At 46.6% G+C, this 18,809-nt stretch overlaps 1 protein-coding gene across 1 annotated transcript in view; it reads right to left on the reverse strand.

Annotated features, from left to right (window-relative positions):
• Hs3st4 (heparan sulfate-glucosamine 3-sulfotransferase 4) overlaps positions 1 to 18,042 on the reverse strand; it is a 413,121-nt gene extending 395,079 nt beyond the window's left edge. The window contains exon 1 of the mRNA XM_052174770.1: positions 17,327 to 18,042. Within this exon, the coding sequence (XP_052030730.1) occupies positions 17,327 to 18,042 (716 nt within the window). The remainder of the gene's footprint in view (positions 1 to 17,326) is intronic.
• Between the last annotated feature and the right edge of the window lie 767 nt (positions 18,043 to 18,809).

Consider the following 18,809-nt stretch of genomic DNA (forward strand, 5'->3'; position numbering starts at 1 on the left):
AAAGACATTCCGTAAAATGTTTGTCATGTAAGCATGAAGAACTGAACTGGGATCTCCAGAACCCATGTTAATCCAGACATGGTGGCTCACATTTGTAATCCCAGTACAACTTCAGGACAAAGGGACATGGAGATAGAAGACTCCTTGGGAGCCCCCTAGTCGCCTAGCCTGGTGTATAAGACAACAACAAAGAAACCTTGCCTAAAGATTAAAGGCAATGACCAACAGCACTGGTCCTGACCTCAACATGCAACAATGGCATACACTCACACAAACACACACACATACACACACACACACACACACACACACACGGCCCTGTGGGTTTGGCTTGTTTCAGTCTCCTGAAAAATTATGGAAGGTAACTATTGTTGCTAAGAACATCCAAAGTGCAGTTTCTGTAAAGGGAGAAAAAATCACTCAAGTGAAGTTCTTATCTGTCTTTAAATTTCACCTTTCTTTGAAATACGAGAACCTTTTATAATTCTTCAGAATCTGAAAACAAGTCACAGGAAATTGGTAGATTAACGTTTTTCTGACAGCAAGGGCCAAAAGAAGTAGTTTTGTTGCCACTCCTAATTCCTCCGTCTTGAAGGAAATGAGGAAAGTACCTCTCTCCTGTCTCCATCATGGTGGTGGGGCTCAGCTAAAGGAAAGGGTGGGAATCAGACAGCAAGAGCAAAAAGCAGATAAGACATGGAGCTGCCAAGAAGTCCAAAGACAGGCTGAAGCATGTTCCAGTAGGAGGCTGCTTGCCCAGGACACAAAACCACCTGTTCCATCTCCAGTGCCATGAAAGAGGAGGGAGGGAAAGATGGGGAGAAGGGTGGGGAGCAGGAAAAGGATGGGGAGAAGGATGGGGATGGAGAAGGATGGGGAGGAGGTGTGGGGAAAGAAGAAGGGAGGAACAAGAGAGGGACATGAGAGTAAGCTAATGAAAGGGGGAACAGGAGGAAGGAGAGAAAGAAAGGGAGAGAGAGAGACACACACACACAGAGAAACAGAGACAGACACACAAAGACTGACAGAAGGGGGGATGCAGCTGTCCCAGCATCATACAGGAAATTGACCTGTACCTATTGTGCCTGATAAATGAGTCAAGGTCTTCAAGTGTCCTAATGTGTCTTCAGAAAGATCCTTTGGGATCTTAGAGATTATAAGACTATCACACTCTGGCATGCTAAAGATGGTAGCATTGCTGCTGTATAAAGACAGCCACACACTCACAAGACATATCTGTTTAAACAAACACCAAGACTTTAGATTTGACAAAGTTGATTCTGTTTGCCTCAAAATAGTGGTTTATCTTCATTAAAAAGGTCTCACAAAAATCACAGAAAACTAAATCCCACTTAATTCTTTATTGTGAGCCTCACCTTAAGTAAGGAAGATAAAACAGCAGAGCCAAGGCTGTTCTGAGATTCTGGGCTATCTGGTTGTTATATTAAGGCTGATCAAATGCCAAGACGTTTGTTTCTCCCTCTCTACTGGAAGGGATCCTGGGCAGGAAGATTTAATGTGGTGAATGATTTACTTGCTATTTGAAGAATTCTCTTGCAAGATATAGAGTCCCTTTAATTTTTCCCAGGCAGTGCTAGGAGTTGCTACGGAAGTGACAGAAATGGAAAATACTCCAAATAAACAACCAGTGACTTCTAGAGATGGGTTCTTTCAACTTTCCCCCAGGACTTAACACCTGAAATTCAAAGACTGGACCAGTCTCTTCTTTCTCCATTTCCCACCCTGCCCTCTTTCCTAGCAGAGCAACAGAACAACGGAAGTTTTGGAGACTGTTGGAATTCACCTCAGGACAAAAGCAGAAGAGAGACTCCGACCCAGCCCTCTGTCTGCACACAAGCCAGCAGATCCCACGGTGCTTCTGATTTTCTCGGCTGTGTTGCAGTGGAAGACTGCATTTCCACAGAAGTCTAGAAGCAGACATCTGTTGTGTTGGCATCCATATACATTTCCCCCCTCTGAGAACTATATACTGGTTTTGCTCTAGGAAAAAATCCCTGCATCCTAGTACTGTGTGCCTGGAAGCCTACTGACCTCCACCCTCTGCTCCTCGGAGGCAGGGAGCTTTGGGGACAGATTGAGGTCTCTGTTGCCTGCAATTAAGGAAGAGGAATCAGGTGAACGCTCTCTTCATAGCTACAGTGCAGAGAGTTTTATGAATGTAGCCAAACGCCTCAGCAGCAGAATCTAAAAATTAAAATCTGGTGGCATCATTAAGCCAAGATTAAGCCACACCTTGAAAAATAAATATCCCTGGGAAGACCTGGGGGTGGAAAGGGGTTGAATGTGCTCAAAATATATTGAATATATGCACATATGACATCCTCAAAGAACAGAAGTATTATATTAATTGTTTAAAGATCCCCATCCCCCCACCTGGGAAATCTCAGATACCGGAGCTATTTATTAAATTCCTTTGGGTTTATGCTTAGTTCAGATTTTACCTGGAATGATGAATGCTATAAAGCAAATGAATCCTGGCCCCTCAAGTCCTGAGTCTAAAGTGAATTCACAGTCACTGGAAATGGTTTTCTTTAAAGGCATGCTACCTGACAGTGATTGGAGATTTTCAAATGGGCTGTGACTTCTCTACTTGGTGACGGAGATATGGAAAAAGAGGAAAGTCCACTCCCAAAGAAAGCAAGAAGCCTTCAATAAGACAATCCAGGAGTGAATGACAGTCAGTCTTCAGACAGCAAGCTCACTGTTGTCCTCAAGAAGGAACTCGGTGACTCCGGGGGAGGTCATGGGCTCACTGGCTAAAAGAGTTGTCGTGTACTTTTCACAGAGTCTAGGAGGATAACACTCATTCAATACCTAGTATAGCACTATAGCATTTTCTAATATTAATCACCTTAACCTATATTTAGGCTAGCACAGGATGCTCATTGCTGTCCACTGAGAATCAGGAGAACACTAATACCAGAGGGTGTGTTACCTGACCGTATTCTTTCTTTATCTGAGCACAAATGAAAAAATCTGGCTCAGAAGGAAGCCAGAGGGACATTCAACTGTGAGTTTATTCTAAACAGATTCTACACATCTGTCTCAATACCCACTGATTGTTTCCCCAATGTGAACCTTTTAAAATGCCTCTCAATTTCTGACTTCAGGGCAACAGATGTGGGGGTAAAACCAGCCAGGAGGTTGAGTGCCATACATCTTACAGTCACCACCTAGTGGCAATGTATTTAATTAGCAGGATAGGGGAACGGCAGAGGCACATAAAAAATGGCTTTTAGCTTTACCCCAGCAATGATAAAGTCATTTTGTGATTCTATATTAGAATCAAAAATTCCCAGGACAAGGGAACTAAAACTGGAAAAATCAACACAACAAAAACCTGGAATGGGAAGGGATTAACTACAGACTGTAGTGATTCAGCTAACAGCAAAGTGACACCTTCCAAAGGGGGAAGTTCCTAGCCCAAGCAATGCTAGCTAAGTCCAAGTCTATGTGACCAGGCTATATGGAGGATAAGATGGTTAGCAAAGACATGAGTGAAGGAAATATGTCAGACACACCACTAACTGATGGAAAGAATTCCAGGTACAGGGAGTAGCAAGGGTAAAGGCCCTGGGGTAGGCCATGTTAGATTCTCAGGCTAGTGCAGGAGCAAAGAGAAGAGATGAATGAACGTGGCTGCAGAGAAAAGGATGCATCAGAATTGCAGGGCTTTGCATGCCCCAGCCAGGGTTGCAACTTGTTCTACATGGACTTATTTAGAAATTAAAGGGAAGGAAGGGATATGATAGACTTTATACTCTAAAGCAATCATTTACCATGGTTGCCACATGAAAATCAGATGACAGAATGGCAAGTAGACAAGGGATAAGGGTTATACCAAGGCAAAAGGTGACAGACAGACAGACAGACAGACAGACAGACAATGTACATACATATGTACATACATATGTAGATACACAGGTTCATAGATACATGGCTGATAGCGATATGAGAACATATACAAATATGTGTATATATGTCTTATATAAATCCACACAATATATTTGCCTATGTACATTTAAATATACATGGGTACTTCCCAAACACACGCATTTCATTATACCGTGTTTACAAATATTTAAGAAACATAGTTTCTTCTTCTGAAAATAATTTTTGTGAAAATTTATACAACCACTTAGTTTTCATTTACCAACAAAATGTCGCTGGCACAGAGAAGGCACAAATCTGACGAGGAAAGCCAGCGCTCAGTAGGTGGGTAGACACACCTCTTAGGCAACGTATCTGCAAGATCTGTGTTGATGATGAAAGTTCAGGAGGTATGGGATTCTTGATATAAAAATATACTGATTAGATAAATGCTACATGCTCTTTAAATTGTCTTCTGATTTCTCCTGGATACTGACAAACAGAGACACATAGACACTCGACACAAACACACAAACATACACACATACACAGACACACACACACACACATACACATATGCATGCACACACATGTATACTTAATTTATTTCTCCTTCAAACTGGAGGCATTTTTTTGGCAGAAGGGAATTAAGAGACATGGCAGACTGTGGTGTAGCACACTGATGTCAAGCGCAAGTTCTTTGATTTCGCCCCTAGTACAGAGATAGCCATAGAGATGGTGAAAGCAAGAGCAGGGGAACAAGAGATGGAGAGGGAAAGGGAGAGGGAGAGGGAGAGGGAGAGGGAGGGAGGAGAGAGAGAGAGAGAGAGAGAGAGAGAGAGAGAGAGAGAGAGAGAGAGAGAGAGAGAGAGAGAGAGAGAGAGACTATGATCATACGCTTGTGCAATCTCCTGTAGCAGACAGCTGGCTGTCCCTATACTCATTTGCCCCTCCTTGGGCACAGAGTCCTTCAAATGCCTTCCAGGCTCTTTTGCACATAGGTGAAGCCTTGCAACTGAATTCATGACACTAGAATGAGACTTGAAGTTATGGGTGTGATCTTTGCACAAAAAATAAATTGGTCCCTCTCCTTTCTGAGGGTGAAGTATGGAGGGAGTGAAGTCCCAGGAAAGAAAGGAAAACCCTAGAGCTGTGAACTAGATGTAATTTGGGACTGCATGGTGACATGTGACAATGTCTGGAGCCATTTTTTATCTGCCTTGATTGAAGGGGAGGTGCTACTGGCCTACAGTGAGCAAGGCCAGAAATGCTGGTAAGTACACAAGACAGGTCTTCACAACAGAGTCTTTGGGCCCATCCCAAACATCACCAGTGCCAGAACTAAAAGACTTCATTCTAAAGCAGTAATTCTTAACCTCCCTAATGCTGCACCCTTTTAATACAGTTTCTCATGCTGTGGTGACCCCCCTAACCATAATATTATTTGCATTGCTACTTAACTGTAATTTTGCTGTTACTGTGGAGAATGTTCTGTATTTTCTGATGGACTTGGGGGCTCACAGCCCACAGGTTGAGAACCACTGTTGTAGAACACTAGTTCACAAACCCTGTCCCCAGTCCTCAGCAGCACCTCTCCCTGAGATGCAAACTTCTGCATCAGGAAGGTAGGGCTGGTCTAGAGAGTCTGCATTTCTAAGAAGCTACCTTGGGGATGGTAGAGCAACAAGAAGAAAGAGATGTGGATCCAAATGGTCTCGTGGTGCACACACACCTGGGGCCTCCTTCTATACTGGCTGGTGTGTGAGGAGGTTGGGAATCAAACTTTGGTGCCTTCGTCTACACTGGCCTGTGGGTGAGTTGCGTTGGGATTCAAACTTGAGCACCTGTCCCCTTGAGCTTCATTTCAGTCTTGGGTTTCTGGGTGGCTGGTGCTTGTGCAGCTATGTGCTCTGAAGACCACCGTTCACTACCTACCAGAGACAGAAACCCCTAGCTTCTATCAGCCACTCTCACTTTTACATTCTGGAAATACTGTGCATTCATACACTGTTCCACTCCATCTGTTTGGGAAGAGAACCAGAAGGCCCTGAAGATGGCTTTTTCTAGAAAAGAAGAAAAAATGGAGAGAGAAAGAAAGAATCAAAGTGTTTTGGTAACTGCTAGGCACACCTGAATAAAGTGTACTCATCTCCTATGGCTAGTATAATAAGTATTTGAAAGGTTACAGGTTTAACACCATGTAAGTACATCATTTTACTGTTCACACGGCCAAAGTCTAAGATAGATCTCAGCAGAAGTGCCACTGTGCTGCCTTCCCTCTGAAGATGTTAAAACCCTACTTCCTTGTGCTTTCTCTGATTCTGGATGCTGGAAAGCCTCCTTGGCTCATAGCCCTTCCCTCTGTCTTTAAAGGCAGACATAGTTGACCGGATCCCTCACATGCTCTGTGTCCCTGGTCCTCTCACAAAACTCCTCCTCCATTTATGAGGATTCTTGTAATTAATTGAGTTCATCCAAAAATATGAGACAATCTGTCATTCTGTTAGCTAGTTAGCACATAATCTTACTTGCATGTGAATTCTAATTGTCCTTTGCCATGAAATCTGATGTATCTTGTGAATTAGGATAAAGATATTTCAAGTAACTATTATTCTGCCTACCAAGAAGGATTAAAAAGCAGGATGGATGGGCAACTAGAAGGTGATATATAAATATGCCAGCTTGGGAATCACAGCCAAGGTGTGCACGAGGAGGGAGGGGGAAGATGATGGGCCAGCTGAGAACCAGATAAGAGCATCTTCTGGTCACTTCTAGAGTTGATTAACTGCAGGCTAGTCTGACAAAGCAAGCATGCCCCATTACTCTTTATGTTGTTCCAGGATTTAAAAAAACTCCAGTGGTCATAAGTCAGGGGAAAGAGTTATGCAGATTAAGGCTATCCAAGAGTTCTCTGGAACCTTCTGCAGTCTGTGCTCAGAACATTTGATATCCATGCCGTATAATAGTTTCTGTAAATTAAACTTCTTAATCTAACTTTATGATAAGAGGAATCGTCCTGTATTTCAGGCATTCCCTGGAGTGCAACATCCCAGAAAACCAATTACCTGGAGGAATTCAGGAAACGTGCGTGGATTAACAACAACTAGCACGTGTAGACAGATGTGGTAGCTTCCTGCTTAGAACCCTGTTCCCCTACTGCAAAATTCCTGTGGCTTAGGAAGAGGACACTAGTCCCATTTTAAAGATGTGAAATACAAGATTCAAAAGTTAAGTACTAATCTGCATGTAAGGGAGACATATGTAGAACTCTGGTTCAAAACTGTAGCTTCACACACACACACACACATGCACACAATGTATATGTATGTGGGTGTGAAGAGTCATATATGTAAGCATGTACAAGTACATATCAAGTTACACTTGTGGTGTTTGGTCCTAGCCTTTCACCTTGTTTGAACATGTGTTTATTGTGTGTCACTGTGGATGCCAGACAAGCTGGGCTATAAGCTTCCATGGATTCACCTGCCTCTCCCTCCATTTCTTCAGGGGAGCCCTGGGTTTTTAGATGATTACGCTATATGTCTGACTTTCCCTTGGCTTCTGGAGATTCAAACTCAGGGTTTTTACACTTGCATGGCAAGTATCTTTAAGCAGAGAGACATCTCCCCAGCCCCAAGTTCACATTCTTTATCAAAACACCAAGTGACTCTAAAATCCAAAGTGTCCTGGGATAGGACAGTGCCAGTATTAAAATTAAGTATTTCCTCATCCCCAGCAACTCTTAAGATTCTCACCTCCAAAAGAAGCTTTAATGTGTAACCACAAGAGAGAAGATCCACCTAGCCGGGCGGTAGGGGCGCATGCCTGTAATCCCAGCACTCTGGGAGGCAGAGGCAGGTGGATTTCCGAGTTCAAGGCCAGCCTGGTCTACAGAGTGAGTTCCAGGACAGCCAGGGCTACACAGAGAAACCTTGTCTCAAAAAAACCAAATCCAAAAAAACCAAAAAAAAAAAAAAAAAAAAAAAAAAAAAAAAAAAGAAGAAGAAGAAGAAGAAGATCCACCTATACAATGTATATCACAAATCAAACACAAGACCCTTTTGCAACTGATTCTTAAATGTAAAGTAATGTGGAAATATTTAGCCCTGAACTTAGGACAGTTCAGCTGCAACCTGGGTGCAAGGATTATTAGTGTGTTCCAACACACCCAGTGACAATAATATTTTGATGACGCATTTAGAGAGGCTCAATCCCAATGACTCTTGAGATAAAATGGTCTATGAGAAAGAGCCAAAGCTGTTCTTCTAGAACATCACGATAGCCACAGACACCAGGAAGCAAGAGTCATTTGTCCTAGCAGACAGAGTCTTGACAGCCTACTCTGTGTCCTTGGAAACCCTGTTTACCTTCCCAATTTCACCTCTATCCACCTCTATCTGTAAAAGAGGAGTAGGAATACATCCACCTGTGAGGCTCAATGAGCCAGAACCTGACTAACAGACATCCAAAGTTATCCCCTTGCACCCAAAGTTGTCCTGTGGAATTAGCATGTGAAAGCTTTTACAACAGTTTACAACCCAAGTTCCCAAGAAACAGGCATGCTCTTTGTTCTCTGAAGTCTGGAGTGTTACACATAGAAGACTTGCCTTTGTCTCATAGTAGGTCTGTTGATTTTTTATCGTCAGTTAACAAAGCATCACCTTTTGAGTGTCTATTGTATTCGGGGGGCACTGGTAAGGAACTAGATGGACAGGGTCCTTGTTTCTGTGCAGTTGACCATGCAATGAGTGGGAAAGTGACCAGGGGAACTTTGAGGAATAATATATCCTATGAGGAGAATAAAAGCAGTTAAGCAGGGCAAAACAGGAAGACCTTTATATAGATGGGAATAGTCTATTAGAGGGGTCTGAACTTCAGCCAACATCTGAAGACTTGATAAGGAGACGCCAGCAACCCAGAGATTGAGGACAGAGTCTTCCAGGAAGAGGAAATGAGATTTAAAAGGTCCTACAGAGGAATTAATGTGACCAGGTCCCAGAAAGGAAACTCTCTCTCCGATATCCACAACATATACCACAAGAATTGGCACGTCTGTAAAACTTAATGATAAATTGCACTGTCAAGGACTGAACCACCCTCCCACTCTTAGGGTGAATCCTATTCAGTCAAGGCTTGTGTTCTTTTATTATAAAATCATTTTCCTGTTCATATCTCTAATTGGTGGCCATGTTTAAGCCCAGCATATGGCATGCAGTGGATATTACATGTTGAATGAATGAATGAATGAATGAGAAGTGCAACTAAACCTGACCTCAAACTAACCTTTTAAGCTTCTTACCAATTAACATGCTAAATGACAGATCATGTGCCATCCCAGAGGGTTTCCCTGTTTCAGGGGCATCTGGTGTAACATCAACCCCATAGAACCTTCTTCCTCTGCAAGCAAATTATTTCTTGTTGTAAGACTACCTCTGCTTCCACACCCCTACCACAATCTGAGGTCAAAGAAGTGTGTACATATCCCCCTGGCCTAATGAGAGCACACCCAAGCCCTGCCTTAGGAGGGGGCACATGTCACAGTCTGGACAATGGCATCTCTAGGCACTCTTTACAGACTTAAAAGCCATCCTTGAAACACGGGAGTGGGGGCATTACTTACCACCTGGAATAAAATGGGATGAGACTCCATCTGAGAAGGAAGCATGTAAAACACAGCAGGGGAAGGAATGCAGAAACCTACTTAGCTCTAGGCCAAGTTTTCCTAAAGCCCATGACCCAACATTGTCATGGATGGCAGTGAATCATCTTCTAGTTTTAAATTAAGTTCAACTTTTTTCACTTAAAACTACCAACCTATATGCAATGTATAGTATTTATATAATACATTCACATGTATATGCATTAATTTACATGTTTCTTCATTCCCCTCTAAACTATCGATTCTTCTTTCTTTTCTTCAAAAGAGTCTCACTGCATAGTCCTGGCTGGCCTAGAACTTATTGTATAGATCAGGCTGGCCTCACACTCACTATTTAAACCAGGCTGGCTTCACACTCACTGTGTAGACCAGGCTAGCTTTGTACTCACTATGTAGACCAGGCTGGCCTCACATTCACATTCTGCCCATCTCTGCCTCCTGAATGCTGGGACTAAAGGTGTATGCCACCACACATAGCTAGTATACTCTTAAAATAAAGGTTGTAAATAATTTTAAGAGTCAAGCAATCCTAACTAGTAAGTGCTTTGGTGGGAAAAAAAAATCAACTTTCTGCTTTTAATTAATGACAAGATCAGCGTAAAGTCTCTAGTGGTGAATTATAATTTCAGACCAAAATTCCCAAGACAGTTGCGGAGTAGCTTGTTAAACCACAGAAACCAATGGGATCCAGAGCTGACTTCGCTGGGGGTGGGTTCAATCCCTCCCAGAGCTACCATCCTTTAGGAAAAACCAAACCTTTCCAGCTCTGTAGCATCCAAGCCAGCAGTTCTCAACTCACTGACTCGATTTAAAAGTAAAATGGGCCTGGTAAGGCTTACAAAGCTAAAAAAAAAAAAAAAAAAAAAAAAAAACATGGTCAGGTGGCTGGAGCAACTGAGTGATTTCTCCCGAGCTCAGGCAGGAGAGTGACAGGGTGTCTTGGGTTCTGTGGGGAAGATGAAGACACACCTGCCTGGCAGCTTGCTGCTCCTGGGCTATCCAGAGCAAAGGGTTTGCTTTTCTGCCAGAGGCTCAAGAGAGTGGCAACACAGAGAACCGGGCCATTTTTCCTCCAGTTCGTCTGGGTGGAGAGCACGACCAGAATACCTCAGGAAATTAGACTCATCTCCCACTCAGTGTGAGCAGGCCGACTTCTGGAACCCTCTGATTGTTCTCTGGATAACTACTTAAGAGTGGCTGGGGACTTGCAAGCTCTCTTTCAGATATAATCTTGAAATAAAAGGTGGTGTCCAATGAATGACAAATGAGTCTACTTTCTCCTTAGGGTCCTCCATGCTGCAGGGCAGAAAAAAAGGAAGGCATGGAAGGACAACGAGGAAGCCAGGGAAGGTACCTTATGTCACCAACTCTACCCAAGGCATTTGAGATGTCACTGCGGTTCACTGCCAGATAGTGCTTTGGAAGTAAGCAGCAGTGAGCCCATTCTATGGATGGAGAAGCTGAAGTGTCAAGATACCTATCAACTTACCCGAGGTCACACAATGAGCGTGCTGCAGATGCCGGCTCAGGGGTGAAAGGGCCTGCCTCACATGCATCCCTTCAGACTCCTAATTCCATCCCTGAAAAGACTAGGCTACCTAAATGCATTCGAGAATCAAAGTGTTTCAGTCAGAAAATGGGCTTTATTAATATAAGCATGCTGGTAGCTGACATGGGGTCTAGACCCCATGTCTCCTACCTCTTAGGTCTCCCATCCTCCCTACAGGAATAGATCTTATAAACCCAAGTCATCTATGTGGTCAGATCAGGTGTGGTCACTTCAGATCATTAAGTTAAGGATTTTCTTGCTGGGAATGTGTGGTTGAGCACTTGCCTACCGTGCATAAGGTCCCTAGTTCCATCCCCAGCTTTGAAAAAACAAAAGAAAACAAAGGAAAGCAAACAGCTGGTGTGGCAGTGCACAGCAGTGATCCCCTCCATAGCCATAGCGGAGGGAGGCCGAGGCAGGGGGAACTGAGCCTAAGACCTAGGCAGGGGGAACTGAGCCTACCTGCAAAAAATGCTAATTGGAAACAAAAAAGATATTTTATGTATGAAGTTTCTTTTTCTGCCTCAGTGTTTGCATCAGACCCTGTTGGTGCTTACTGCTGCATTCCAAGGAGGTACTTCCCCCTAGCTGTTGCAACAAGCTAGAAAGGGGAGACATGCTAAACCAAGTAGCACCTGCAAGCCACAATTCTGGCCACTGCACAGCCCACCAGTTACTTTCCTAAATGAGTTTAGCCCAGAGGTCAAAAACTGGTCGCAAGTTGGCTGCATCCAGCCCACAGATGGGTTTCATTTGCTCCACAGTGTTGGCCTACACAGCCTGTTATAAGGAACTGAAATCTGTGGCCAGCACTAAAAACCAGGAGATTTTACATCAAAACCTGGCTTCCCATTTCTTCTTACAGAATAAAGATCCGATAACCCTCGGGTCCTGCGTGCATGGAAGTGTAGCCAGAACAGGGCTGACACTGCCCCCAGCTCAGGGGAAGTAAGCTCAAGAATTCCTCTGCCTGCTTGCTGCTTTTATTTATCTGACCCTCAACATCACCTGAGTTTGTTTAAAATATGAAAGAGATACAGGTTGCAAAATCCTCCCTATCGGGGCTTTTTCCAAAGCAATCAAAGGAGCCTAGCAAGGTGATCACAGCCAGGATTCTAGGTGAAGGGTCAGAAAAGCAAAAGGATTTTGGAAATGAGGAAGAGCAGCACTCAACCTCATCTGGACTTCTGCTCTAGAACACTCACTTTGTGAATAAATATCTCCACTTTTATTATTTCAGGTATTCCCCCAATAAGTCTATAGGGAAGAAATGACTGTTGGACAAACTGGGCGTGAGTGATGTCATATAACCTGGAGGTCACTGGGCCAGGAGGCTGCAATGTCGAGTGTGAACTTGATTTCCTCTAGAGTGGTCAATGAGCGCTGCAGAGCCACATGAGCTGATGCCTCCTCTGGACCTTCACCCTCACTCTCCCTCTGCCGGGAACATCTCTGACCGGTTCTGTGTCTCACCATTTCACTCTGCTTACATAATTCTCATCATCTCAAAATAACACACTTGCATGAACAAATAGCTATGAGAGTACACACACGCGTGCGCACACATGTACACAAACATGTGCATGTGTACCTTCACATATCAATGATCTCAAAGTTCTAAGACTCAGTAGCAACAATAGCATCTAGTGCATCTAAGAAACTCAGAAGCCCAGGACCCTGCCCCACCCTTCCCACCTCAGGCCATACCCACTCACTCACCCAAGCACACACACACACATACACACACACACACACACACACAAGACCTGTAGCATCACAATCCAAGTGAACAAAAATCTCTGGGCATACTTAACATTTAAAAGCTTGATACTGCACAAGGGCCACCCAACAGACCTATGAGTTCCTCACAGATATCCTATTACATTCTCTAATAGCCATTTTTTTCTTTTGGATTTGTTTTTTTTTGTTTGTTTGGTTTTGGGGGGGTTTTTTGTTTTTTTGTTTGTTTGTTTGTTTTTTGTTTTTTCGAGACAGGGTTTCTCTGTGTAGCTCTGGCTGTCCTGGAACTCACTCTGTAGACCAGGCTGGCCTTGAACTCAGAAATTCGCCTGTCTCTGCCTCCCAGAGTGCTGGGATTACAGGCGTGTGCCACCACTGCCTGGCTCTAATAGCCATTTTTAAAGGGTAAAAAGAAGTGAAATTGGGGGTTGAGCCTGTAGCTGAGTAGTGGAACACACACAGAAGACCATGGCTTTACTCTCCTAGAAGTGCCAACAGCAACAACAACAACAGCAACAACAGCAACAACAACAAAGCATGAAATTAATTTAATAATGTACATTAATAACCTCAGTATTAACGCTAGAGTTTCTATATGCCATCATAGAACCTTACTGTTGAGCAACTTTTCATTCTGGTTATTTTATGCTTCTGGAGTATTCCAATTTGGTCACTTCAGCAGTACCAATCATTTGCATGTGGTTAGTTGAGCTTTCCTTACTCCCTTCACCAAAGCAAAACGTTTGCCACACACTGGTTGGTGTGTTTGTTGTCCGTCCACCATCTTACCACAGGGAGGATGGGGCTCCACCCGCCGCATGTTTCACCTCACCCTCCATTCCTGAAACAGCACCAAGTGCACACTCAGCAGTCGCTAAGCATTTCTCAAAGGTAAGGACTGAAAAGGCAGCGGCCCCTTGGCGTTAGTGAGTGGCAATGTGGCGCAGGCAAAGAAGCAAAGCCACCTGCAGCTGCACGGGTGTAGGTTTGAGTCTCAGCTCAGACAGCAACGGAACCAAGGACGCTGAGCCAGTCACTTACCTCCAGGAATAAAGAAACCTTGATCATAAAACAGAAGCGCTGCTGTTTAGTTCACAGCATAATCTCAACGCTGCAGTGAATAACACATCTATAGAGCGCCAGCCGGCACTGTGGCTGGTTTTCCATAAATACCAGCATCTCATGTCCTCAGTCCTCTCTCCAGATACCAGCTAAGGGTGCTGCTGCCAACCACTGGGGAACAAGGGCTGAATATCCTGCAGCATGCAGTGAGTTCTTGGGGTTACTCCACCCTGCCAATACAACGTAAGACCATAGACCACCACCTTGGCGCTAAGTGGATTCTGAAGCAAATACCACGGTCTCTACACATGCAAGCCACAAAAGAGGCAAGTTCTTTTGTCCCTCTGTCATTACAATGAGTTTTGTAGTGGCATCCAGGGGTCTGCCCCCAAGGTCCCATCCCTTAGAAGGGGTTCAAGGTCTCTTCCAGCATCACTATATCATTCTTACAGAACTGGCTTATGGTTTTGCCCTTTTGAAGAAAGGTACAGAAAAGGCAGAAGAAGGGGGCTCGATCCACCAGGCTTATTAACCATTGACTGGGTCAGTCCACCACTGAGGCTAAGCATCTCTACAGCCTGAATACGCACATCCTAATCCATTAGTCCAGTGCTGCTCTGAAAATCGAATGTACACCTTCTAATCTTCAAAGTGTTTTTACATCCCATTAGATAGACAGCATAGGTACAAAGGAAAACCCGGGTTTAGGGACAACTGGAGTGCTGCCACCGAAATGAACCCGCTACAGCTGATTCGTTAGCTAGGAGGGAAGCCCTAGCCAGTTGCATTGGCAGAAGCTCCCGTTTTGTCTCAGCTCTTCTTGCTCAAAGCATGAAATCCAGGACTACTTGCAGAACCAGTGGACAACTGGGCATACATTGAAAATGATAAATAAGTAAAGGAGTAAATGGTGAAATAAATAATGAAAATTTAAAACCTTTAATTAACCTGTGTTTCTTCAATGATACCACCAGATTGTAGACGGCAGACATGGCACAGGCAAGTTAAGATTCCATCATTCAGAGTCTAGAGTTGCTCTGGGAACCAAGACAAAAGAGTTTCTACCACTGGTTTGAATCAAAGCTACTATTCACATTTCTACATTAGGATCTATCTATCATCCCTTCTTCCAATATGGGAGAGAGGCTCAAGGCAAGCACGAAAAGACAAGACTGATGAAGTCCTACAAATGTCTTCATGTCAGCAATGAGGCTGGGAAGCTCACTGGGTTCGTCTGGTCCCCAGAGCTTCCCGGAGTCTTTCCATCAGCCGCTTTTCAGTGGCTAATGAAACCTGTGTTGTTAGATAGTCACACACTTCCATGAGGCTTGCTCTTAAGAGGGTCTCCACGTCACTGCCAATTGGCATCACCTAGCCTTTCATTTCTATATGGCAAGAGAATAAGGGCCAGGGGGTGAGGACCAAGAAATGCCAAATGGTTCTCTTACCTGGACCCAAGTGGACCTTGTTCTAGTCTAGACAAGGCATTTGTGTTTAGCAGTTCTACTAAGGGCTAACAAATCAAGCCACACACGCCACAAGTATTGGCTGGGATCAGGGATCTAGGAGTATCACCACACCGCACATCTTCAGTAGCCATGTTTTGACAGTGAGGTAGCATATACATCTCCTTATCCTGGCATCAGTGTAAAAGAACCTAAGAAACCCGTCATCTCTTTCCTTTCTTTTGGAAAACTCTCCAGGCCCCAGGATAGGGACTGCCAGGTTCAAGAATTCCCATCAACTTTATTGGTCATTAAAGCACTTCTTTCTGTAGCTCCACTGCTGCAAAGCCACCCAAAACACATGCTGCAAGATTTGATCTTTATACTCTCTTAAAGGGCATCTGACACTTCCCACAAGATGCACAGCTTTAAAATTAGAACCGGGAGGGGGGATGCCCACAGTTCCTCTCCTATGGCTAAAGCTACCCCACAGAAGAAATCAGGACATTCCTGTAGTTTACCAGTAAACAGCTGAACCCTTCCCAGACATCTTCCCCTGTCTTTATTTTGCTGTTGTTGCATTAATCATCCTAACACCTTTTTAATTATAATCACAAACTGGAAGCCATGGCTTGTGATGTTATAAATAAGGATTTTTTCCAGTTAAATTAGGCACTTGCTGTTTTATGTTTTGATAGGAAGGGACTGTTTGAAGCCTCCTAAAATATCCCAATTAGTTCTTGCTGTTGAAACAGACAAGACATTAACAGACACATTCCCTGTCTCAGTGTGATGTGCTGGAGTGCTTATGCCTCAGTGTACTTCCCTGCAGCTTTTAAGGCACAAGGCGATTTAAAAAAAAAAAAAAAAGAGGGGGGGGGGGGAAACAGTCATAACACACATGCTTAGTACGTATTCCCAAAGTAATGGCCAAAACTTTTCCCAGGCTGCAGTCTAAAGCCAGGAAGCCTCTTCAACAGGAAAGCAACCCTGTCACAGGACAATTTTATCTTCTGGCTCTGTGGAACTGATAGCATCGCTTCAGCTGACAAGGGCTCTGTTTCTGTTTGACAGTTGCAATTAATTATTGAAATGTGATCAAGACAGGGCCACCCGTCCAGATCTGCTATGCAGAAAGATATGAAGAGGGAAGAAAGAGGTGGGGGACAAGAGAGAAGGGGACTTGCATTCTTAGCATGTCCCGCACCAATGTTGTTTTAATGTCGGGGCTGGCAGGATAATAGCTATCTGACCTGCACTTAACTTTCTCCTGTTCCCTTCCTCCCAGCACCAATACCTGATGGTATCCTGTAGGAAAGAGGTATATAACTCCCGCAGAAGTAACTCCAGTCTGACTTCAAGGATGCTCAAATTAGAAAGATCTCTGCGCAGGGCACAGACACTCTTAGTGTGTACCAACTGGCATCTAGACTCCTAGGCTCCTGATACGAAATCAACCCAGTGTTCATTCAGCCAAGAGGGACAGAAAGTTACAGAGGTAGGAAATAGCCTACCTTTACTATAAAGTCAAAGCACCTAAACGGTGGTTTTTTTTTAACTGTTCATTTTGCTCTGACCTTAAAATACTGAAGTTGGATTCCAGCCACACAACCGCTTTTGAGGGCGCTTTTGATTGATTCCTGAGGATCTCAAAGCCCATCGTCAATTTAGCTCTCCTGTCTTATTCCTCCACTTGTTCTCAAGCTGGAAGCCCAGCGGCCTGTCTTGGCCTTGGCTGGGAAACACCCCACAGACAGGCAGGAGAGCTGGGGATTCCCAGATTTGGAGCCTGGTAGTTCTCCAAGGCACCTGCTCCTCCCCTTTCCCCCGAAATAAAGTGATCTTTTAGCTTGAGTCCTGTTCTCTCCTCTGCACCGGGACTCTGCGTAACCAGGCCAGGGCTCCCACTGCCCTCCCCTGGATGCCCCAACTACGGGCTCTTGGGACCCCTCAAGCATCCCTCACTCCTCAGCTTCCTACCTGTACCACTCCAGTCCCTTCTCATAGTTCCTGTCGAAGAAGTGCGGCTCTACACCCACTGCCCTTACGTCCGGGTGGACTCTGATAGCCTCCAGCAGCGCGCGCGTCCCTCCTTTTTTGACCCCGATGATCAGCGCCTGGGGCAGCTTCTTCTCCCCATAATCAGGGGTGCTGGCGGGGCCCCGTTCCGCACTCCCGTTGGCTGCCCTCCGGCTTTCCAGCTCCTCCGCGGCGGCGCCCGTCTCCTGAGCCCCGCGCCCCAACAGTGCGTCCTGCTCCGTGACCGCGTCTCCAGGGGCAGGCGGGCTCCTGGGCCAGGCGTCCCGAGCACCGCCGCCGCTCGCCAGTCCCCAGCCGTCGGCCGCCGGTGTCGTGAAGCGCTCGGGGGGCTCGGGCGGTGGCCCGCGGCTCGCGTTGTCCGGTGGCGGCGAGGAGGCGCTGGGGCGCACGCGAAGAGGTGGCAGCGAGGGAGGCGGCAGGCTCGGCGGGGGTTCCGCGGCGGATCCCGGGGGCTCCTGCAGCGCCAGCGGGAACTGCAGCGAACCCGAGCCACCCAGCAAGCTGTAGCACAGGTAGGTGACGGACAGGGACAGGGTGCACATGAAGAGCAGCTTGCGCGCCGGCGGCCCCTTAGTGGAGGCGCCGGGCAGTAGCGGCGGCGCGGCGAGCGGCGGCGGCGGCGGCGGAGGCGGAGGCGGTGCGGGCCACCGGGCCATCGCGGCTCCCGGCTCGCGGCGGCGGCGGCCCCCGGCGCTGCCCGGACATGGTTTCAGCCGCCGCCCCCGCCGCCGCCGCCGCCGCCGCCCAGCCGCCCCGGCTGCATGGAGCGACGCCGCTGCGCCCCCCGGCCCTGGCTGCCGTCCCGCTGCGCCGGGGACAAGCCCGGCCGCATGGCCCCCTCCCCTCGCGAGCCCCCGCCGCCCCCCTCAACCTCAGGCCAGGAGCCCGAGGGGGGCGCCCAGTCGCGGCGGCACCTGCTCTGTGCGCAGCGCCCCGCTCTCACCGCGCTGCCGCTGCTACCGCTCCCGCAGCCCCGAGTTCCTTCCCTGCTGCTAACTTTCTGCGGGGAGAGAGGACGGGCGCCGAGGGGCGGAGGCGAGGGGGCCGGGCGCGCGCCCGCCGCCGCCCGGGGAAGGAGGGGTGCGCCTCGCGCGTGCCTGCGGAGGGGGTGCGCGAGAGCGGAGGCGTGCGCTGAGGCTGGGGCGCCCGGGAGAGCGGAGATCCTGGCCCCCACCAGCCGTCGCCAAGTGCGCGCGGAGGACCCCGCCCCGCCCTGGCGCTGAGCTCCCACGGGAGTCGGAGGTGCCCGCGCTCGCCAGCGTTCGCTCAAGACTCTTGGAGGGAATTGTAGCCCAGAGCTGGCCCGGGCCGTCGTGCGCTGGGGAAGCTGCGAGCCTAGCAGTGAGAAGTTCCCCCAGGTCTCCTCCAGTGGGACTCAGAAAACTCAGCCCATTTCTGACTGTCTCTTCCCTAGCCTCTGTTC

The sequence above is a fragment of the Apodemus sylvaticus genome, chromosome 1, assembly GCF_947179515.1.
Source record: "Apodemus sylvaticus chromosome 1, mApoSyl1.1, whole genome shotgun sequence".
Classification (NCBI taxonomy): domain Eukaryota; kingdom Metazoa; phylum Chordata; class Mammalia; order Rodentia; family Muridae; genus Apodemus; species Apodemus sylvaticus.